This window comes from Bufo bufo, chromosome 1 (assembly GCF_905171765.1).
Source record: "Bufo bufo chromosome 1, aBufBuf1.1, whole genome shotgun sequence".
Classification (NCBI taxonomy): domain Eukaryota; kingdom Metazoa; phylum Chordata; class Amphibia; order Anura; family Bufonidae; genus Bufo; species Bufo bufo.
This window is the reverse complement of record NC_053389.1, coordinates 812,003,408-812,023,587: the sequence shown is the minus strand read 5'-3', so window position 1 is coordinate 812,023,587 and position 20,180 is coordinate 812,003,408. Positions and strand designations below refer to the sequence as shown.

Here is a 20,180-nt window from a genome sequence, read left to right as displayed (position 1 = left end):
GTCTGCCCCTCCTCCTGCAGGGTGATACATATAGAAGGAGCTATGAGTCTGCTCCTCCTCCTGCAGGGTGATACATATAGAAGGAGCTATGAGTCTGCCCCTCCTCCTGCAGGGTGATACATATACAAGGAGCTATGAGTCTGCCCCTCCTCCTGCAGGGTGATACATATGGAAGGAGCTATGAGTCTGCCCCTCCTCCTGCAGGGTGATACAGATAGAAGGAGCTATGAGTCTGCCCCTCCTCCTACAGGGTGATACATATAGAAGGAGCTATGAGTCTGCCCCTCCTCCTGCAGGGTGATACATATAGAAGGAGCTATGAGTCTGCTCCTCCTCCTGCAGGGTGATACATATAGAAGGAGCTATGAGTCTGCCCCTCCTCCTGCAGGGTGATACATATAGAAGGAGCTATGAGTCTGCTCCTCCTCCTGCAGGGTGATACATATAGAAGGAGCTATGAGTCTGCCCCTCCTCCTGCAGGGTGATACATATAGAAGGAGCTATGAGTCTGCTCCTCCTCCTGCAGGGTGATACATATAGAAGGAGCTATGAGTCTGCCCCTCCTCCTGCAGGGTGATACATATAGAAGGAGCTATGAGTCTGCTCCTCCCCCTGCAGGGTGATACATATAGAAGGAGCTATGAGTCTGCTCCTCCTCCTGCAGGGTGATACATATAGAAGGAGCTATGAGTCTGCCCCTCCTCCTGCAGGGTGATACATATAGAAGGAGCTATGAGTCTGCCCCTCCTCCTGCAGGGTGATACATATGGAAGGAGCTATGAGTCTGCCCCTCCTCCTGCAGGGTGATACAGATAGAAGGAGCTATGAGTCTGCCCCTCCTCCTGCAGGGTGATACATATAGAAGGAGATATGAGTCTGCCCCTCCTCCTGCAGGGTGATACATATAAAAGGAGCTATGAGTCTGCTCCTCCCCCTGCAGGGTGATACATATAGAAGGAGCTATGAGTCTGCCCCTCCTCCTGCAGGGTGATACATATAGAAGGAGCTATGAGTCTGCCCCTCCTCCTGCAGGGTGATACATATAGAAGGAGCTATGAGTCTGCTCCTCCTCCTGTAGGGTGATACATATAGAAGGAGCTATGAGTCTGCCCCTCCCCCTGCAGGGTGATACATATAGAAGGAGCTATGAGTCTGCTCCTCCTCCTGCAGGGTGATACATATAGAAGGAGCTATGAGTCTGCTCCTCCTCCTGCAGGGTGATACATATAGAAGGAGCTATGAGTCTGCCCCTCCTCCTGCAGGGTGATACATATAGAAGGAGCTATGAGTCTGCCCCTCCTCCTGCAGGGTGATACATATAGAAGGAGCTATGAGTCTGCCCCTCCTCCTGCAGGGTGATACATATAGAAGGAGCTAGGAGTCTGCTCCTCCTCCTGCAGGGTGATACATATAGAAGGAGCTATGAGTCTGCCCCTCCTCCTACAGGGTGATACATATAGAAGGAGCTATGAGTCTGCCCCTCCTCCTGCAGGGTGATACATATAGAAGGAGCTATGAGTCTGCCCCTCCTCCTGCAGGGTGATACATATAGAAGGGAGCTATGAGTCTGCTCCTCCTCCTGCAGGGTGATACATATAGAAGGAGCTATGAGTCTGCCCCTCCTCCTGCAGGGTGATACATATAGAAGGAGCTATGAGTCTGCTCCTCCCCCTGCAGGGTGATACATATAGAAGGAGCTATGAGTCTGCCCCTCCTCCTGCAGGGTGATACCTACAGAGGGGAGCTATGAGTCTGCTCCTCCTCCTGCAGGGTGATACATATAGAAGGAGCTATGAGTCTGCTCCTCCTCCTGCAGGGTGATACATATAGAAGGAGCTATGAGTCTGCCCCTCCTCCTGCAGGGTGATACATATAGAAGGAGCTATGAGTCTGCTCCTCCTCCTGCAGGGTGATACATATAGAAGGAGCTATGAGTCTGCTCCTCCTCCTGCAGGGTGATACATATAGAAGGAGCTATGAGTCTGCTCCTCCTCCTGCAGGGTGATACATATAGAAGGAGCTATGAGTCTGCCCCTCCTCCTGCAGGGTGATACATATAGAAGGAGCTATGAGTCTGCCCCTCCTCCTGCAGGGTGATACATATAGAAGGAGCTATGAGTCTGCTCCTCCTCCTGTAGGGTGATACATATAGAAGGAGCTATGAGTCTGCCTCTCCTCCTGCAGGGTGATACATATAGAAGGTAGCTATGAGTCTGCCCCTCCTCCTGCAGGGTGATACATATAGAAGGAGCTATGAGTCTGCCCCTCCTCCTGCAGGGTGATACATATAGAAGGAGCTATGAGTCTGCTCCTCCTCCTGCAGGGTGATACATATAGAAGGAGCTATGAGTCTGCTCCTCCTCCTGCAGGGTGATACATATAGAAGGAGCTATGAGTCTGCTCCTCCTCCTACAGGGTGATACATATAGATGGAGCTATGAGTCTGCTCCTCCTCCTGCAGGGTGATACATATAGAAGGAGCTATGAGTCTGCTCCTCCTCCTGCAGGGTGATACATATAGAAGGAGCTATGAGTCTGCCCCTCCTCCTGCAGGGTGATACATATAGAAGGAGCTATGAGTCTGCTCCTCCTCCTGCAGGGTGATACATATAGAAGGAGCTATGAGTCTGCCCCTCCTCCTGCAGGGTGATACATATAGAATGAGCTATGAGTCTGCTCCTCCTCCTGCAGGGTGATACATATAGAAGGAGCTATGAGTCTGCTCCTCCCCCTGCAGGGTGATACATATAGAAGGAGCTATGAGTCTGCCCCTCCTCCTGCAGGGTGATACATATAGAAGGAGCTATGAGTCTGCTCCTCCTCCTGCAGGGTGATACATATAGAAGGAGCTATGAGTCTGCCCCTCCTCCTGCAGGGTGATACATATAGAAGGAGCTATGAGTCTGCTCCTCCTCCTGCAGGGTGATACATATAGAAGGAGCTATGAGTCTGCTCCTCCTCCTGCAGGGTGATACATATAGAAGGAGCTATGAGTCGGCCCCTCCTCCTGCAGGGTGATACATATAGAAGGAGCTATGAGTCTGCTCCTCCTCCTGCAGGGTGATACATATAGAAGGAGCTATGAGTCTGCTCCTCCTCCTGCAGGGTGATACATATAGAAGGAGCTATGAGTCTGCCCCTCCTCCTGCAGGGTGATACATATAGAAGGAGCTATGAGTCTGCTCCTCCTCCTGCAGGGTGATACATATAGAAGGAGCTATGAGTCTGCCCCTCCTCCTGCAGGGTGATACATATAGAAGGAGCTATGAGTCTGCTCCTCCTCCTGCAGGGTGATACATATAGAAGGAGCTATGAGTCTGTTCCTCCTCCTGCAGGGTGATACATATAGAAGGAGCTATGAGTCTGCCCCTCCTCCTGCAGGGTGATACATATAGAAGGAGCTATGAGTCTGCTCCTCCTCCTGCAGGGTGATACATATAGAAGGAGCTATGAGTCTGCCCCTCCTCCTGCAGGGTGATACATATAGAAGGAGCTATGAGTCTGCTCCTCCCCCTGCAGGGTGATACATATAGAAGGAGCTATGAGTCTGCCCCTCCTCCTGCAGGGTGATACATATAGAAGGAGCTATGAGTCTGCTCCTCCTCCTGCAGGGTGATACATATAGAAGGAGCTATGAGTCTGCCCCTCCTCCTGCAGGGTGATACATATAGAAGGAGCTATGAGTCTGCCCCTCCTCCTGCAGGGTGATACATATAGAAGGAGCTATGAGTCTGCTCCTCCTCCTGCAGGGTGATACATATAGAAGGAGCTATGAGTCTGCCCCTCCTCCTGCAGGGTGATACATATAGAAGGAGCTATGAGTCTGCCCCTCCTCCTGCAGGGTGATACATATAGAAGGAGCTATGAGTTGGCTCCTCCTCCTGTAGGGTGATATTCCTCAGTCTTGCTCTTACGTTTCTCCTGTTTGTTATGTTTTTCAGATGACCCGGATTGTGTTACCCAGAATGGTGGTGAGGTACGGAGGGGTGAGAGGGCTGTATTTTCTCTGCTCTGTAATGTTTCCTGTCTCTTACAGGTTATTCACATGACGGTTTCTGGTTAGCACAGGATTTCCTGGTGTCTCTCTGCAGCACAATAATACAGTATATTTGCTCCTGAAGCTGCAGGACCCGGAAATATTTTAAAGGGGTTGTATGAGTTAAATGAAATCTTGGACAGTCACTATAACGGTGATAAAGAATCTATATCTACCCCTTTTCTCGCTGCGGCTTCCAGCGCTGTGCTCAGGCATTCTGCTGCTGACATCAGCTTCCAGGCTGCAGCGGTGAAGTTTTGTGGACACAGATCACAGCTGCAGCCAATCACTGGCCTCAGCAGTGCATAGGACATCACTTTTGAAGCCAGTGATTGGCTACAGTGTTGAACTGTCTACACAGAAAGTCACAGCTGCAGCCAGGAAGACAAACAGCAACAAGGAGGAGAGAAGCGCAGGAAGAAGCAGAGGAGAAAACGGGAGAGTATAGGTTATTTTGTTATTGTAGCACATGGACAGGGGACAGCACCTTTAATGAACTCAATTAAGAAAGCACTCCTCTTCCTATTAACCCTGGTGAATTTTTTGTTTAGTCCTGAGACCTGCAGGATTCTGGTTCTCCTCCTCTTTGCTGTGGGATACTGCACTCTCTGCTGTCCTCCTGTAGCGCTCCCTGGTAATGTCCATCCCTGAGGAATGCTACGCTGCCTACTGTCCTCCTGTAGCGCTCCCTGGTAATGTCCATCCCTGTGGGATGCTGCACTGCCTGCTGTCCTCCTGTATCGCTCCCTAGTTCTGTCCATCCCTGTGGGATGCTGCACTGCCTACTGTCCTCCTGTAGCACTCCCTGGTAATGTCCATCCCTGAGGAATGCTACGCTGCCTACTGTCCTCCTGTAGCGCTCCCTGGTTCTGTCCATCCCTGTGGGATGCTGCACTGCCTGCTGTCCTCCTGTATCGCTCCCTGGTTCTGTTCATCCCTGTGGGATGCTGCACTGCCTGCTGTCCTCCTGTATCGCTCCCTGGTTCTGTCCATCCCTGTGGGATGCTGCACTGCCTGCTGTCCTCCTGTATCGCTCCCTGGTTCTGTCCATCCCTGTGGGATGCTGCACTGCCTGCTGTCCTCCTGTAGCGCTCCCTGGTTCTATCCATCCCTGAGGAATGCTACGCTGCCTGCTGTCCTCCTGTAGCGCTCCCTGGTTCTGTCCATCCCTGTGGGATGCTGCACTGCCTGCTGTCCTCCTGTATCGCTCCCTGGTTCTGTTCATCCCTGTGGGATGCTGCACTGCCTACTGTCCTCCTGTAGCGCTCCCTGGTTCTGTCCATCCCTGTGGGATGCTGCACTGCCTGCTGTCCTCCTGTAGCGCTCCCTGGTTCTGTCCATCCCTGTGGGATGCTGCGCTGCCTGCTGTCCTCCTGTAGCGCTCCCTGGTTCTGTCCATCCCTGTGGGATGCTGCGCTGCCTGCTGTCCTCCTGTAGTGCTCCCTGGTTCTGTGCATCCCTGTGGGATGCTGCACTGCCTACTGTCCTCCTCTAGCGCTCCCTGGTTCTGTCCATCCCTGTGGGATGCTGCACTGCCTGCTGTCCTCCTGTAGCGCTCCCTGGTTCTGTCCATCCCTGTGGGATGCTGCACTGCCTACTGTCCTCCAGTAGTGCTCCCTGGTTCTGTTCATCCCTGTGGGATGCTGCACTGCCTGCTGTCCTCCTGTATCGCTCCCTGGTTCTGTCCATCCCTGTGGGATGCTGCACTGCCTGCTGTCCTCCTGTATCGCTCCCTGGTTCTGTCCATCCCTGAGGAATGCTACGCTGCCTACTGTCCTCCTGTAGCGCTCCCTGGTTCTGTCCATCCCTGAGGAATGCTACGCTGCCTACTGTCCTCCTGTAGCGCTCCCTGGTTCTGTCCATCCCTGTGGGATGCTGCACTGCCTGCTGTCCTCCTGTATCGCTCCCTGGTTCTATCCATCCCTGTGGGATGCTGCGCTGCCTGCTGTCCTCCTGTAGCGCTCCCTGTTCTGTCCATCCCTGTGGGATGCTGCGCTGCCTGCTGTCCTCTTGTTGTCCTACATGTGATCCCTCGATATCCAGTTTGATTGTGCAGCCAGGGAGGCTTAAGCTTCTGCATCCACCTCTAGGGGGCTTAGGGCCTTCAAAGAGGATGAATCTATTAAGAACTTGCTGGCTCCTGAATGGAAACATCCAGATAAAGCTTTGTCGTTAAGTAAGAGATTTAAAATTCTTTCCTATTAAAGGGTTTATGCCATCTTAGACAATGGGGGCCTACGTTACAGTTCAGTGATTATGCCAGTATTCCAGGTTGTGGTATCGTCCACTCCTATATACTTAGAGTTATTTCACTATTACCAGACTCAGATGTCTTCCTGCGCTTCCTGTACCAGCTGGGATATCTTCGCGCATGCGCTTTGCAACCTTACCCACGTCGGACTTTAGAGATCTTTCAGCGTTCCGTTCTTATGCTTACAGTATACAATGTGTAGGATCACTGTTCTTATCCTCGCCAGATGTGTTTCAGAACTATTGTCCCTTCCTCAGTGGCAAAAAGAGTATGATTAAATTGGGACCTCCTTCTTATATATGCCTTTTCAGGTCTAAACCAAAACATGGACCGGACTGCGGTAGTTGCTTTATTGGTATACACACCTTGGGCTATTTTCAGACTATTAGTTAAATACTGGTCTAAAGTAGAATTCACTTTTCCTTTGCTACCCTATATTTCAATACACTCATTTATATTACTTGCTTTATAGTTCATATATACTTTTATAGATGTACCTTATTTGGGACATATTAGACATCCTTATGTGCTAAGGAACCTTATTCATAAACCATAACAATCCCCTTATTAATAATGCATTTGAGATAAATAAGAATAATGAAAAATTTAATAAAGGAAAATAAAATGAATAAAACGAAATAAATATAAAATAAAAATTAATAAAAAATGAAACATAAACAATGAAAATACAATGCTGTATATGATTCACAATTTCCCCGTGGATCTTCTCATAATAATAGATCTCTGTCTCCCCAATTGATTACAAAAAGATTTCTTTACGATAACCCCACATTTTTATGACTGGCTAATTATAGCCCCTTCAATCCAGATACTGGAATTTCAGCTTCATGTAATTGACATTCCTGGAGCAGCTTGGGTGGCTTGTGAATTGTGAAAAATATTCTGCCATCCATGAGAAAAAAGTTTCTAAGACTCATTATAAACTCCCAAGAAATTAAGCTGTATCTTCAGTGGGAGAGGAAGCTCAGAATTCGGAGAGGGTTACAGTTTCTCCGAGTTCCTCATTAACTTTCTTTGATAACACTAGAGTTATTAGCAGCAACAGTGAAGGCAGTGCCTTGGGCAATATGGTATCTCAGACCACTTGAAGATAAAACAAAAAAAGGAATAAAAGAAGAAAAGAACAGAGATAGATAGATTTTACAGGTATTAAATGTGCTGTATAAAGCACCCACCCGGTTTTGTTGTGAGAAAGTCACAGCAACTTTACAAGCTTGTAGCATGAGGACCTAAGCTGCGGATAAGTCTCCTTGCTGTCCTGCTGCCAAGTCTTCACCTGGTATGCACTGAACGCGGTGTCCAGGACGTTCTCCAGTGTTTAAAATAAAAAAGAAGAACTTCTATGGATCAGCGATGACAGAGGCAGGAGATCGTCAGGATGACTTTTAACTTCTGTTCCTTTATTTTACATGTTAAAGAAAATACATTTTGGAGGCAGAGAGCCTACTTGTAGTAACTAAGAGTTGCCTCCAGTTACATCCAAGGCTGTGTCCACAATGGACTCCACCAAGAAACTCAGACCACTTCAGAGAGAAATATTAGAGACCTGGAAACAAGATCTCGACTCTCTCTACTATCTTTCTACCAGAACTCGACAGGCTCTTAGTTGGTGGCACAGTCTACTGGAAGGGAGATCCTTAGAAGAATCAGACTGGATGCTGGTGATCATGAAGGCTATCAGGATGGGAAGCTTATCTTCTTGATCTGACAGTGGATGGTACCTGGAATCCCCTAGAGTGCCATGTCTACCAATGTAAGAAAACTAGGAGTCATCATCTTCAGAGCTCTCTCTGTTTTCTCCCCTCTTTAGACGCAGAGCTGTGAGAGTCAGATCATACAAAAAAAAAGGGAGCTACCAGATCAAAAAACTCTTCTGACAGATGTGAGCTTTTTACATAAGAGACTTTCTCAAAATTATGGTAGATTACAACTTTACAGTTCCAGGAGAGTGATCCTTAAATCAAATCTGTAGCCCCCATAGCCCAGAGATGGGGCATGCCAGAGGTAAACTTGAGGGAAACATAAAGGAATGCCAAAGTGATCAAGTTCTGCGCCTTATATAAGGAGGACAATCCTTTTGCGGTAGGTGCCAATCCAGAGGAACTTCAAGCTAGCGTACATCTTTCCTCCACATTCCATAATACCCTGGGTATTGATGAAGATCAGACAGTATCAAGCCTCAGTAATTGCGATCATACCATCTTGGGCCAAGAGATCCTGGTTTTCTCAATTCATGATAATGAGTCAAGGGATATATTAGATGCTCCCCCTTGTGCAGAACCTGGTGTCTCAGGGCACACAGCTCTGACAGAAAATTAAAACACTCAACCTTAAAGTCTGGAGGTTGACAGGTCCTTACTGAGAGGCAGTGGGTTCTCAGAAAAAGTCTTAGACACTATTGCGCAATCCAGAAGTGACTCTACTAAGTCTTATCTGAGAGTGAAGAGGATCTTTGGTGCCTGGTGTCAAGACAAAAGTATAGACACCTCAGTTATGAATAAGCGTCAACTCTACTGTTGGTGGGTTTCCTCATTTCCTCCCATGAACCACATTCGCTTCAGGTCCTTCCAAAATATTTATAATGGATTAAGGTCATGACTTTGACCTGGCCATTCCAAAACTTTAACTTTACTCTTAACTATTCTTTGGTAGAAGGACTTGTGTGCTCAGGTTCAGTCTTACTGCATGACCCACATTCTCTTGAGATACAACTCATGGACAGATGTCCTGACATTTTCCTTTAGAGTTTTCAGGTATAATTCAGAATTCATTGTTCCATCAATGATGGCAAACTGTCCGGGCCCAGATACAGCAAAATAAGCTCAAACCATTATAAACCCACCCCTGAGTTTCCCAGACGGGATGAGGTTATTATGCTGGAAAGCAGTGTTTTCCTTTCCGTAAACATAATGCTTCTCATTTAAACCAAAAAGTTTGGTCTCATCCTTCCACAAAACATTGTTCTAAAAGCTTTCTGGATTGTCCAGGTGATATTTAGCAAACTGCAGACGAGCAGTAAAGTTCTTTTTGGAGAGCAGCGGCTTTCTCCTTGCAAACCACTGTTGTTCAGTGTCCTCTTGATGGTGACTTATTAACATTAGCTAATGTGAAAAATGCATTTAACTGCTTAGAGGTTACCTTGGATTAATTTGTGACCATGCCTAAGAATCAACAACTGTTCTCCTGAGGTCCTCAGAAATCTCCTTTGTTTATGCCATGATACACTTCCACAAACATGTGTTGTGAAGATCAGACTTTATAAATCTCAGTTCTTTAAAGCGCGCCTGAGTTTTTTAAAGAAAAAACAAATGTTTGCATGATGGCTGTGTTTATTTGTACGATAATAACTGTGAAGGAACAGGTCTCTTTCGGGTGTCCCGAATTTCTTCAGCTATATTATTCCCCTCTTCAGCTGCACAGCTAGATGCATTTCCCTCACAAGCAGGGATGTCTCCCTTATGTGAAATCTGCCAGCACTGTACTGCTGTGACATCGTTTCCCTTACTTCCTTCTATGTTTGTTTTTAGCTCCAGAGCTAAGAGAACAGTTAAGGAGTGATAAATCACACTTATAGAAAGACAGGACACTAGTCTGATTTTCAGAAGCAGTGCAGAAGCAATTCTTTTCTTTTCAGGATTTCAGGTAGCTCTGACACTCCCCCACTTCTCTGTCATCTTCTGTGTCTCTGTTACTAAAGAAGCCTCTTGCCTGTCAACAGGCAGTGGACTGCAAATTAGGTGGAGAGACCCTTAGTGGCCATGAGTTTACAGCTTTTTGGTGGATGCAGGTATATTTTTTACATAAAGTGATATAGAAATTTGCTAGCTACACAATTCCCTATTAAAAGAAATTGTGTGAAAGTGCAGTGACTCTTTAACCTTTTCTCAATCAGCGCCATATATGTAAGGCACTGTGGGACGTGACCTGCCTGTCACAATGCAGGGGGAGGGGATAAACACTAGAATGACAACAGAAGGAAAATGACCAGGAACTAGGCCTCAAGGCTAATGAAAGGGAACGGGAGTTCACCTAGGAAACCCTAGACCTAACCCTGACTCCTGTCAGTATGAATAGACCCTGAAGGTGGGAATATTCATACACCGGAAACCTAGGGCCAAGTAACCATGAAAAGCCCTAGGAGTAGTGACAAGGTCTGAGACTACTGGTTCCTTCCCAGATGAGCGAACCAGCGTCTCCCTGAGGCCTAGTAAACAATGAGCAATAGAGAACAACAAAATACAAGCGAAGTACACTTATCTTAAATAGAAAATTGATGAGCAGGAACTCAGATGAGAACACCACACCAGCTCTTCCAACTCTGGGCAGATAATATCAACCGCATGGTAAGAAGTGTGAGTCCAGACTAAATAGAGAGCAGTAATGACCACAAGCTGCACCTGGGATAAGAGGTGTGGTCATACCAACAACAACACTGCAACAAGTGAAAACAGAGACACTGTCAGATAACCTCACGTGCCACCAGTCTCTCAGATCTTCTAACCTCTGTCATGGGAGGGACCGTGACACTGCCACCCAGCACCGTACATGCAACGGCAGGGGTCCAGCTGTTCCTAACTGCCAAGCCCCTTCTGTATACACCAATGCCAGCACATTAACCCTTTCTATGCCATGGTCAATGCTGACCACGGCATGTACGGGGTTTGCGGAGGATAACGGCACCATCTCTGTCCCCACACTGCAGTGACTGGGACCCGATGGCTGGGAAGGCAGCCCAATGCCTTACACAGGCATCGAGGCTTGCCTCCTATGGAAGCCTATGAGATCCAGCCCCCAGGCTGGGCCTCATAGGCATGATGTCAGTGTAATACACTGACAGGCAATGCATTACAATACACGATGTATAGTAATGCATTGCAGAGGGGTTCAGACCCCCAAAAGTTGGAGTCACATAGTGGAACAAAAAAAAGTTTAAAAAAAAGGGTTTTACATAATAAATTAAAAAGTTCCAAGCAAAAAAAGTGCCCTTTTCCCATAATTTTGTCATATAAAACTGTTAGAAAAATAGTGGGGAAAAAATAGGCATTAGGTATTGCCGCATCCGTATCGATGGCTATATAAAAATATCACATGACCCACCCCATAAAAAAAATTTTAAAAAAATAAAAACTGGTCACCTTGCCTCACAAAAAGTGCAATACCAAGCGATCATAAAGTCGTATGTGCCCCAAAGTGGTACCAATCAAACTGTCACCTCATCCCGCAAAAAATGAGTCCCTACAAAGGAGAGTCCCCTGACGAATTAAAAAATATATGGCTTTCAGAAAATGGCAACACAAAATTTTTTCATTTCAAAAATGCTTTTACTGTGTAAAACTTAAAAATAATAAAATAGACATATTAGGTATTGCCACATCCATGACAACCTGCTCTATAAAAATACCACATGATCTACCCCCTCAGGTGAAAGCTGTAAAAATAAATAAATAAATAAAACAGTACCAGAACAGTTGTTTTTGTCACCTCCCCTTACAAAATGCGTAATATCAATTGATCAAAAATCCATATGTTCCCTTAAAATGGTATCGTCACCTTATGTCACAAAAAATGAGCCCCCACATAAGAAAATCGCCCAAAAAATAAAACAATTATCACTTTCAGAAAATGGCAATGCAAAAACATGATTTTTCTTAATAAAAATGCTTTGTGTAAAAGTGGTAAATTTTCTATAAAATTGGTATCTGTGTAATCGTACTAACCGGCAGAATAAAGATAACGTGTCATTTTTCCAGCCCAGTGTACGCCGCAATAACAAAATAAAGTCCTCACTAGGAGAAACACGTATGTTTGTCAGAAAATAGCAATACTGGTAACCCAGAGCCTGTTCAGTACCAGCATGGTGCCCGCAAACCAATCCATTCAAACCTGAGCTGCAAAAGCCATATGGCTCTCCTTCCCTTCTGAGTCTTGTGGTTTGCCCCTACAGCAGTCTACAACCAAATATGGGGTGTTGCCGTATTCAGGAGAAAATGGGTAACAAATTATGGGGTTCTTTTTTTCTTGTTACCCCCTCGTGAAAATTAAACATTTGGAGCTAAGGGTACATTCACATTAGTGTCCGGCGGGTGAACAGCCTGTTGGATCCATCCTGCCGCTAGTTCACATGTGTCCCCGGACTGCCGCTCCGTCCCCATTGACTATAATGGGGCGGAGTTCCGGTGGCAGCATGGCAGCGCACGGCGAGAGGCAGCCGGACTAAAACTACGACATGCAGTACTTTTAGTCTGGCTGCCCTCGCTGTACGCTGCCGTAACTCAGCCCCCGCCCCCATTATAGTCAATGGGGATGGAGCGGCAGTCCGGGGGCACACATGAACTAGCAGCAGGACGGATCCAACAGGCTGTTCACCCGCCGGAACAGCCTGCCGGACTCCCCTGCCGCTAGTGTGAAACTAGCCTTAAACAACATTTTATTGAAAGAAATTAAAATATTTTCACAGCCAAGTGTTTCTAAATTCTGTAAAACGCCTGTGGGGTCAAAGTGCTCAGTACAACCCTGGGGGGGGGGGTGTAGTTTCCAAAATGGGGTCACCTTTTTTTTTTTTTTTTTACTGTAGGTGAATACAACATGGCACCTAAAAACCATTTCAACAAAATCTTCCCAAAAACCATATGGAGCTCCTTGCCTTCTGACCACTGCCATGTACCGATAGAGTAGTTTATAACCACATATGGGGTGTATCTGTAAACTACTGAATCAGGGTAATAAATATTGAGGTTCATTTTGCTGTTAACCCTTGCTGTGTTGCAGGAAAAATGGTTTAACATAAAAAATCTGCAAAAAATTAAATTTTGAAATTTCACCTCCATTTTCTTTTTACTCTTGTAGAACACCTCAAGGGTTAACAAAGTCTGTAACATCAGTTTGGAATAATTTTAGGGATGCAGTTTTTAAAATGGGGTCATTTATGGGTGGTTTCCATTATGTAAGCCCCTCAAAATGACTTTAAAATTGAACTGGTCCTTAAAAAAACGGTTTTGAAATTTTCTTGAAAATTTGAAAAATTGCTTGTAAAATTCTAAGCCTTCTAACGTTCTAAAAAAATAAAATGACATTTACAAAATGCCAACATAAAGAAGACATATAGGGAATGTTAATTGATAACTATTTTATGTGTTATTATCTGTCTTAAAAAGTAGAGAAATTCATATTTAGAAAATTGAGAATTTTTCCAAATGTTCTGTTAATTTTTAATTTGTTTTTAATAAATAGAGGAAAAAAATATGAACATGAAATACAATGTGTCACCAGAAAACATTCTCAGAATCGGTTAGATAAGTAAAACCATTCCAAAGTTATTACCACATGTCAGATTTGCAAAATTAGGCCTGGGCAGAAAGGTGAAAATTGACCTGGGGTAGAACGGGTTATATAAAACACTCCACTGCTGAGATGTGGCCCGTTTAGTGTACACAGCACTGCTGCACCTTGTACAGTCTGATGTGCCGGTTACTCCCAGTAAATTAGTGGATTCATTAGATGAAAGGTAAATTGTTTGGTCCCCCATTCAATAATTAACTAAAAGGACAGAAACAAAAAGTAATGAAATCAAATAAGACCCACCAGAAAAAATAATGGTGCACCTTAACAGCTCCCTGCCGGGAAAACGTAAAAAAAAAAATAATTATCTTACTTCTAGGCTTAGTTCTAGGCTGCACTACTGAGGGATTCTTCTGACAACTTGTCAGGAGCACCATTTATATCAATGTCCCCACATAACTGCCACCATATGAGCCTGGGTGGATGTATAGACATCATTGTGAAGCTGATGGGACACTGACTGGCATTGACCTCTCTTTCTTCATAGGAAAAAAGGTCTGATCATAAATATCTCCTCCATTGCTGGACACCGTCCTTATCCAACGACCACTATGTATGGGGCTACTAAGGTACCTTAGCAGTGTAACTGTCAACAATGATACCAACATACACTGTATGGAGAAAGTATTAGGACACCTTCACATTCCATCTCCAGGAGCTTTTATGAGATTTCATTCTACATCCATACACATTATTATGGAGTTGTTCCCCTTTGCTCTACTGGGAAGGTTTTCTACAAGATTTTGGAGGGTGTCTGTGGGAATTTTTGCCCAGTCATCCAGATGAGCATTTGTGAGGTCAGACACTGATGATGAGGAGAGGGCCTGACTCACAATCTCCATTCTAGTCCATCCTAAGGGCTCATGCACACGAACGCATTTTCTATCCGCTTCCGTTCGGTTTTTTTTGCGGACCGTATGTGGAACCGTTCACTTCAATGGGTCCGCAAAAACAACAGAAGGTACTCCGTGTGCATTCAGTTTCCACATTTCCGTTCCGCAAAAAAGTAGTGCATGTCCTATTATTCTCCACAAATCACGGTCCGAGGCCACATTCAAGTCAATAGGTCCGCCAAAAAAACGGAACGCACACAGAACACATCCGTATGTTATCCGTATTTCGCAGATCCATACTGTAGAAATGCTATGCCCAGCCCATATTGCTCATGTGTTTGATGAGTAATAAGTTACTGTTTCCGTTTCCCATCCTCAAAAAACGGATCGCATACGGAAACCATACGGATATGTTTTGTGGAATAACGGAACGGAAGAGGACTTAAATCAGAGAGAGAAAAAAAAACCTCAGATACGGAACGGATCAGTGAAAAACGGACCACAAAACAACAACGGTCGTGTGCATGAGGGCTCCTAAAGGTGTTGGGTGGGGGTGAAGTCAGGGCTTTGTGCAGCCACTCAAGTTCTCCCACACCAGATTCCCCCAACCATGCAGCTTGCTTTGTGTACTGGGGCACAGTCTTGCTTGAACAGAAAAGAGCCTTCCCCAAACTGTTCCCACAAAGATGGAAGCGTGCAATTGCCCAAAATGTCTTGGTCTGATGAGGCATTAAGATTTCCCTTCACTGGAACTAAAGTCGCACAGCCAACCCTTAAAAAAAACATCCCCATAGTATTATCCCTTCTCCACCAAACGTTACAGCTGGCACAATGCAGTCAGGCAGGGTAACTGTTGGGGAAACTAAGGTCACATCCAGAACACAGCCTGTGACCCCCAAAACTGCTACCAGCTTTAAAGATCACGCTAAGGCTACCCCTAGATTCTTCACCAGAGCCCTCCACGAGGCCAGATGGACCTAGTTTACATCTGTTGATTAGATAGCACAAAACAGGTGAAAGGCAGAGTAGTGGCAGACTTCCAGAGCGACCAGGAAGGTACAAAGGAATATATAAATATCAGGAAAGAGAATGCAGTAAACGAGAGGTAAATCCAGAGGCAAGCAAGTCAGTTGCCAGGAGAGTCAATATATGCAGGAACAGCAGCCAAAAGGGTACAGTGCCTTGAAAAAGTATTCACACCGCTTGAACTTTTCCAAATTTTTTCATGTTACACCCACAAACTTAAATGTATTTTAAGTAGAAAGTATGTGTGAAGTGAAAATACGTGGTTTTCAAAATTTTGAATATATAAAAACCAGAAAAGTGTGGCGTGCTGTAACGGTCACGTACACACACAGAGGGGGGAGGATAGTGACCACTGCACTCCACCCTCACCCCTGGCCCTGCCTACTTGCCTCACGAGTCCTGATGACAGGAGACAACTGGACGGCAGTCCCCAACTTAGTATACGTGCAGGAAGGACAAACAAGACAAATAACGGATAGTGAACGGACCGGGTCAAAACCAAGAGGACAACGCAGTACAGAGGGATAAGCAAAGAAAGGTCAGGAGCCGGGGTCATAAATACCAGGAGAGTCGAGAAGTACCAAAAGGAGTCTGCAAAGAATAGTCAGGTGGAAACCGAGGTCAATATACCAGGAAGGATGCGCAGTACAGGAGGAGCAGGCAAAGGATCTTCAGGGAACAGAATCAGGTAAGTACACAGGTATCCAACAACTGCCAGGAACCTAAATTAACAGGCAACCTGTGGCCAGCAGGCTGCCTGTATTTATAGTGGGAAGTGAGGGTCATGTGACGTGGCCAGCGTCACATGACCGACAGACCGACCAGTCGAGCACCGAGTGATCAGCTCGGCGCTCAAGGCAGACCTAGGAGCAGGGAGCCTCCCAGCTAGCAAAGCCGCCCTGGGAATGAGGCCAAACACAGATCCTCGCTCCCGAAGCTAAGCAGTAGGTCTGCGGCTGATGGGAGACCGAGTGTGCCTTCGGCACCCCGTTACACGTATTCAGTCCCCTGTATTCTGATACCCCTAAATAATATCCAGTGTGACAAATTGCCTGCAGAGGTCAAATAATTAGTACATAGAGTCCATCTGTTTGTGATTTATTCTCAGTATAACTACAGCTGTTTTGGGAAGGCAGAGGTTTACTAGAGAACATCAGTGATCAAACAGCATCATGAAAACCAAGGAACACAGCAGACAGGTCAGGGATAAAGTTGTGAAGAAGTGTAAAGCGGGGTTAGGTTATATAAAAATATCCCATGGTCTGAACATCTCACGGAGCACTGATCAATCCATCATCCGAACATGGAAGGAGTATGGTACAACTGCAAACCTCCCAAGACATGGCCGTCCACCTAAACTGACAACCCAGGCAAGGAGAACACTAATTAGAGAAGCAGCCAAGAGGCCCATAGTCACTCTGGAAGAGCTGCAGAGATCCACAGCTCAGGAGGGAGAATCTGTCCACAGGACAACTATTAGTGGCAAGAAGAAAGCCATTTTTGAAAGCAAGCCATAAAAAGTCCAGTTTGCCACAAGCCATGTAGGAGACACAGCAAACATGTGGAAGAAGGTGCTCTGTTCAGGTGAGATCCTAAATACAAAATGCTATGTGTGGCAGAAAACTAGCATTGTACATCACCCTGAACACACCATCCCCACTATAAAACAAGGTGACGACAGCATTATGCTGCGGGGATGCTTTTCTTCATCAGGGACAGGGAAGCTGGTCAGAGTTAATAGGAAAATGGATGGAGCTAAATTCAGAGAAATCCTGAAGGAAAACCTGGTAGAGGCTGCAAAAGACTTGAGACTGGGGCGGAGGTTCACCTTCCAGCAGGACAACAACCCTCAACATCCAGCCAGAGCTACAATGGGATGGTTTAGATTAAAGCATATTCATGAGAATAGTCCAGTCAAAGACCAAACCTAAATCCCATTGAGAATTTGGGGCAAGACTTGGACATTGCTGTTCACAGACGCCCTCAATCCAATCGGACTGAGCGAGACCTATTCTGCAAAGAATAATGGGCAAAAAAGTCAGGCTCTAGATGTGCAAAGCTGGTAGATCCATCCCCCAAAAGACTTGTAGCTGTAATTGCAGCAAAAGGTGGTCCTACAAAGTACTGACTCAGGGGGCCTGAATACAAACGCACGCTGCACTTTCTACATTTTTATTTATTAAAAATTTTGAAAACCACGTATCATTATCTTCTCACTTCACACATACTTGTACTTTGTTTTGGTTGATCACATAAAACCCCAATAAAATACATTGAAGTTTGTGGGTGTAATGTGGAAACGTTCAAGGGGTATGAATACTTTTTCAAGGTACTATATATCCAAAAACATGCCAGAAGTCAGTTTACCAGAATAGTGAATAGGAAGTCACACAATATGGATCCTAATACAATTCTGTATGGAGACGGGTCTCTGCACAGCAGTAAAACGAACTTTGGAGAGAATCGACTTCGGATCTAGGATCTGAAGCTCGATTCGCTCACCACTAGTAATTATGTCCCCATAGTGGCCCCCAGCAGTAATAATTCCCCCATAGAGGTCCCCAGTTATATTGTTTACTTTTTAGCCAAAAAAAAAATACTCACGTCATCCACTTGCATGTGCAGAGGCAGTCGCTCCTCTTTTGATTATAAAGAACCTGCGCACAAGGATGATGACGTCACCGTGCACTCCCAGCACAATCGCGTGGTGACGTCATCACGCTTGAGCGCAGGTCCTTCGGCAGGTCTATCTGAATCAAAAGTGGAGCGACTGCCTCTATGCGTGAGGTGAGTACATTTTTTTTTCTAACCTCTACGAGGTGACACTGCAATAGTGAACCCATTTTTAATGACCGTTAGAGGACTGCTCTCCTGTCTAAGCGGCAGAAAAAAACAGTCCGCTTGATTTCAATGGGGTCCGTCTAGCCATGAAAAGAGCTAAAAGTAGGACATTTCCTATTTTGTGACGGACGCTATTCACTGGCCATTAAAAAAAAACGACATGTGAATAACCCCATGGTTCTGAAGACGGCCGTGAGATGGACTTCAAAAAAAGTCCATCACACGGCCGTTTTTTCACTGTCGTGTGCATTTACCCTAATTCCTAATGTCCAATAATTTTCATGATCACCATAATCCCTATCATCATCATCACTACCACCACTGTCAGGCGAAATACCAGCACATCTCACTATAACCCTCATCATCATCAGGGTGTGTGCACCCCTAGTATCCCCTTGCACTAGCCGGTATATGGGTGAAGTTATGTCTTGCTGATGTTACTGGTTGTAGATAGAACCTGTGTGATGTTATCGCTCTCATCATCTCACCACCACGTTGTCTCTTTTTTAGGCTTTCATGGACTTTTTCTCCCGCTCCCTCCACTATGAGTACAGATCTGATGGGATTACAGTTCAGGTACCAGTACTGGAGCATAAGCCAATCAGAAAGCAGCTTAGACTCATTTACATACACCGCATTTAGGAGACACCATGTAAAGTGACAGCTATCCTCTGTCTCCTTAGTCTGTTCTGCCGCACTTGGTGTCTACCAACATGACATTCAACATGGACACCAATGTTCTGGTGAAGACCAGTGACGACTATGTCCAGGAAGCTCTGAACACCGTGGGGTACTCTCATCGTACCAATGGCTGCCTCTCCCACTGCCTCCAGGTACCACCAACTTACCTTCTCAGCTTTTACTGGTCCCTTTAAATAGATTCTAGAGGGCAATATATTCATGGCAATCATATATTTTCAGAGTTACATCCTTGACCACCTACTGACCGAGACCGTCATGAATTCCCGGATATGTGTGACCATGGCCAGCCGCACCTTGAGCCTGCTGTTCAAGATAATGAAAGTGAACTAGAGCCGTCAATAAAAATAAAAAAAAGGGAAACTATACTGTGCACTGTCTATATGTACAGGATCAGATACCGAGCATCACATCCAGTATACAGGACAGGAGAAGTGGTACTGTGCACTGTCCATATATACAGAATAAGAGCAGATACCGAGCATCACATCCAGCATACAGGAGAAGAGAAGTGGTACTGTGCACTGTCCATATATACAGAATAAGAGCAGATACCGAGCATCACATCCAGCATACAGGAGAAGAGAAGTGGTACTGTGCACTGTCCATATATACAGAATAAGAGCAGATACCGAGCATCACATCCAGCATACAGGAGAAGGGAAGTGGTACTTTGCACTGTCCATATATACAGAATAAGAGCAGATACTGAGGATTACACCCAGTATACAGGACAGGAGAAGTGGTACTGTGCACTGTCCATATATACAGAATAAGAGCAGATACTGAGGATTACACCCAGTATACAGGACAGGAGAAGTGGTACTGTGCACTGTCCATATATACAGAATAAGAGCAGATACCGAGCATCACATCCAGCATACAGGAGAAGAGAAGTGGTACTGTGCACTGTCCATATATACAGAATAAGAGCAGATACCGAGCATCACATCCAGCATACAGGAGAAGGGAAGTGGTACTTTGCACTGTCCATATATACAGAATAAGAGCAGATACTGAGGATTACACCCAGTATACAGGAGAAGAGAAGTAGTACTGTGCAGTGTCCATATATACAGAATAAGAGCAGATACTGAGGAACTCTTTTTTTATTTTATACAAAAATACAAAAACG

The 20,180-nt window shown here is 45.6% G+C and overlaps 1 protein-coding gene across 1 annotated transcript in view; it reads left to right on the top strand.

Moving 5' to 3' along the window:
* The window catches only part of LOC120986581 (very-long-chain 3-oxoacyl-CoA reductase-like), a 96,385-nt gene extending 76,974 nt beyond the window's left edge, over positions 1-19,411 (top strand). The window contains exons 7-11 of the mRNA XM_040415242.1: positions 3,942-3,976; positions 14,134-14,215; positions 18,857-18,922; positions 19,030-19,179; positions 19,268-19,411. Of these exons, the coding sequence (XP_040271176.1) occupies positions 3,942-3,976; positions 14,134-14,215; positions 18,857-18,922; positions 19,030-19,179; positions 19,268-19,378 (444 nt within the window). The 3' untranslated portion in view covers positions 19,379-19,411. The remainder of the gene's footprint in view (positions 1-3,941; positions 3,977-14,133; positions 14,216-18,856; positions 18,923-19,029; positions 19,180-19,267) is intronic.
* The last annotated feature ends 769 nt before the right edge of the window (positions 19,412-20,180 follow it).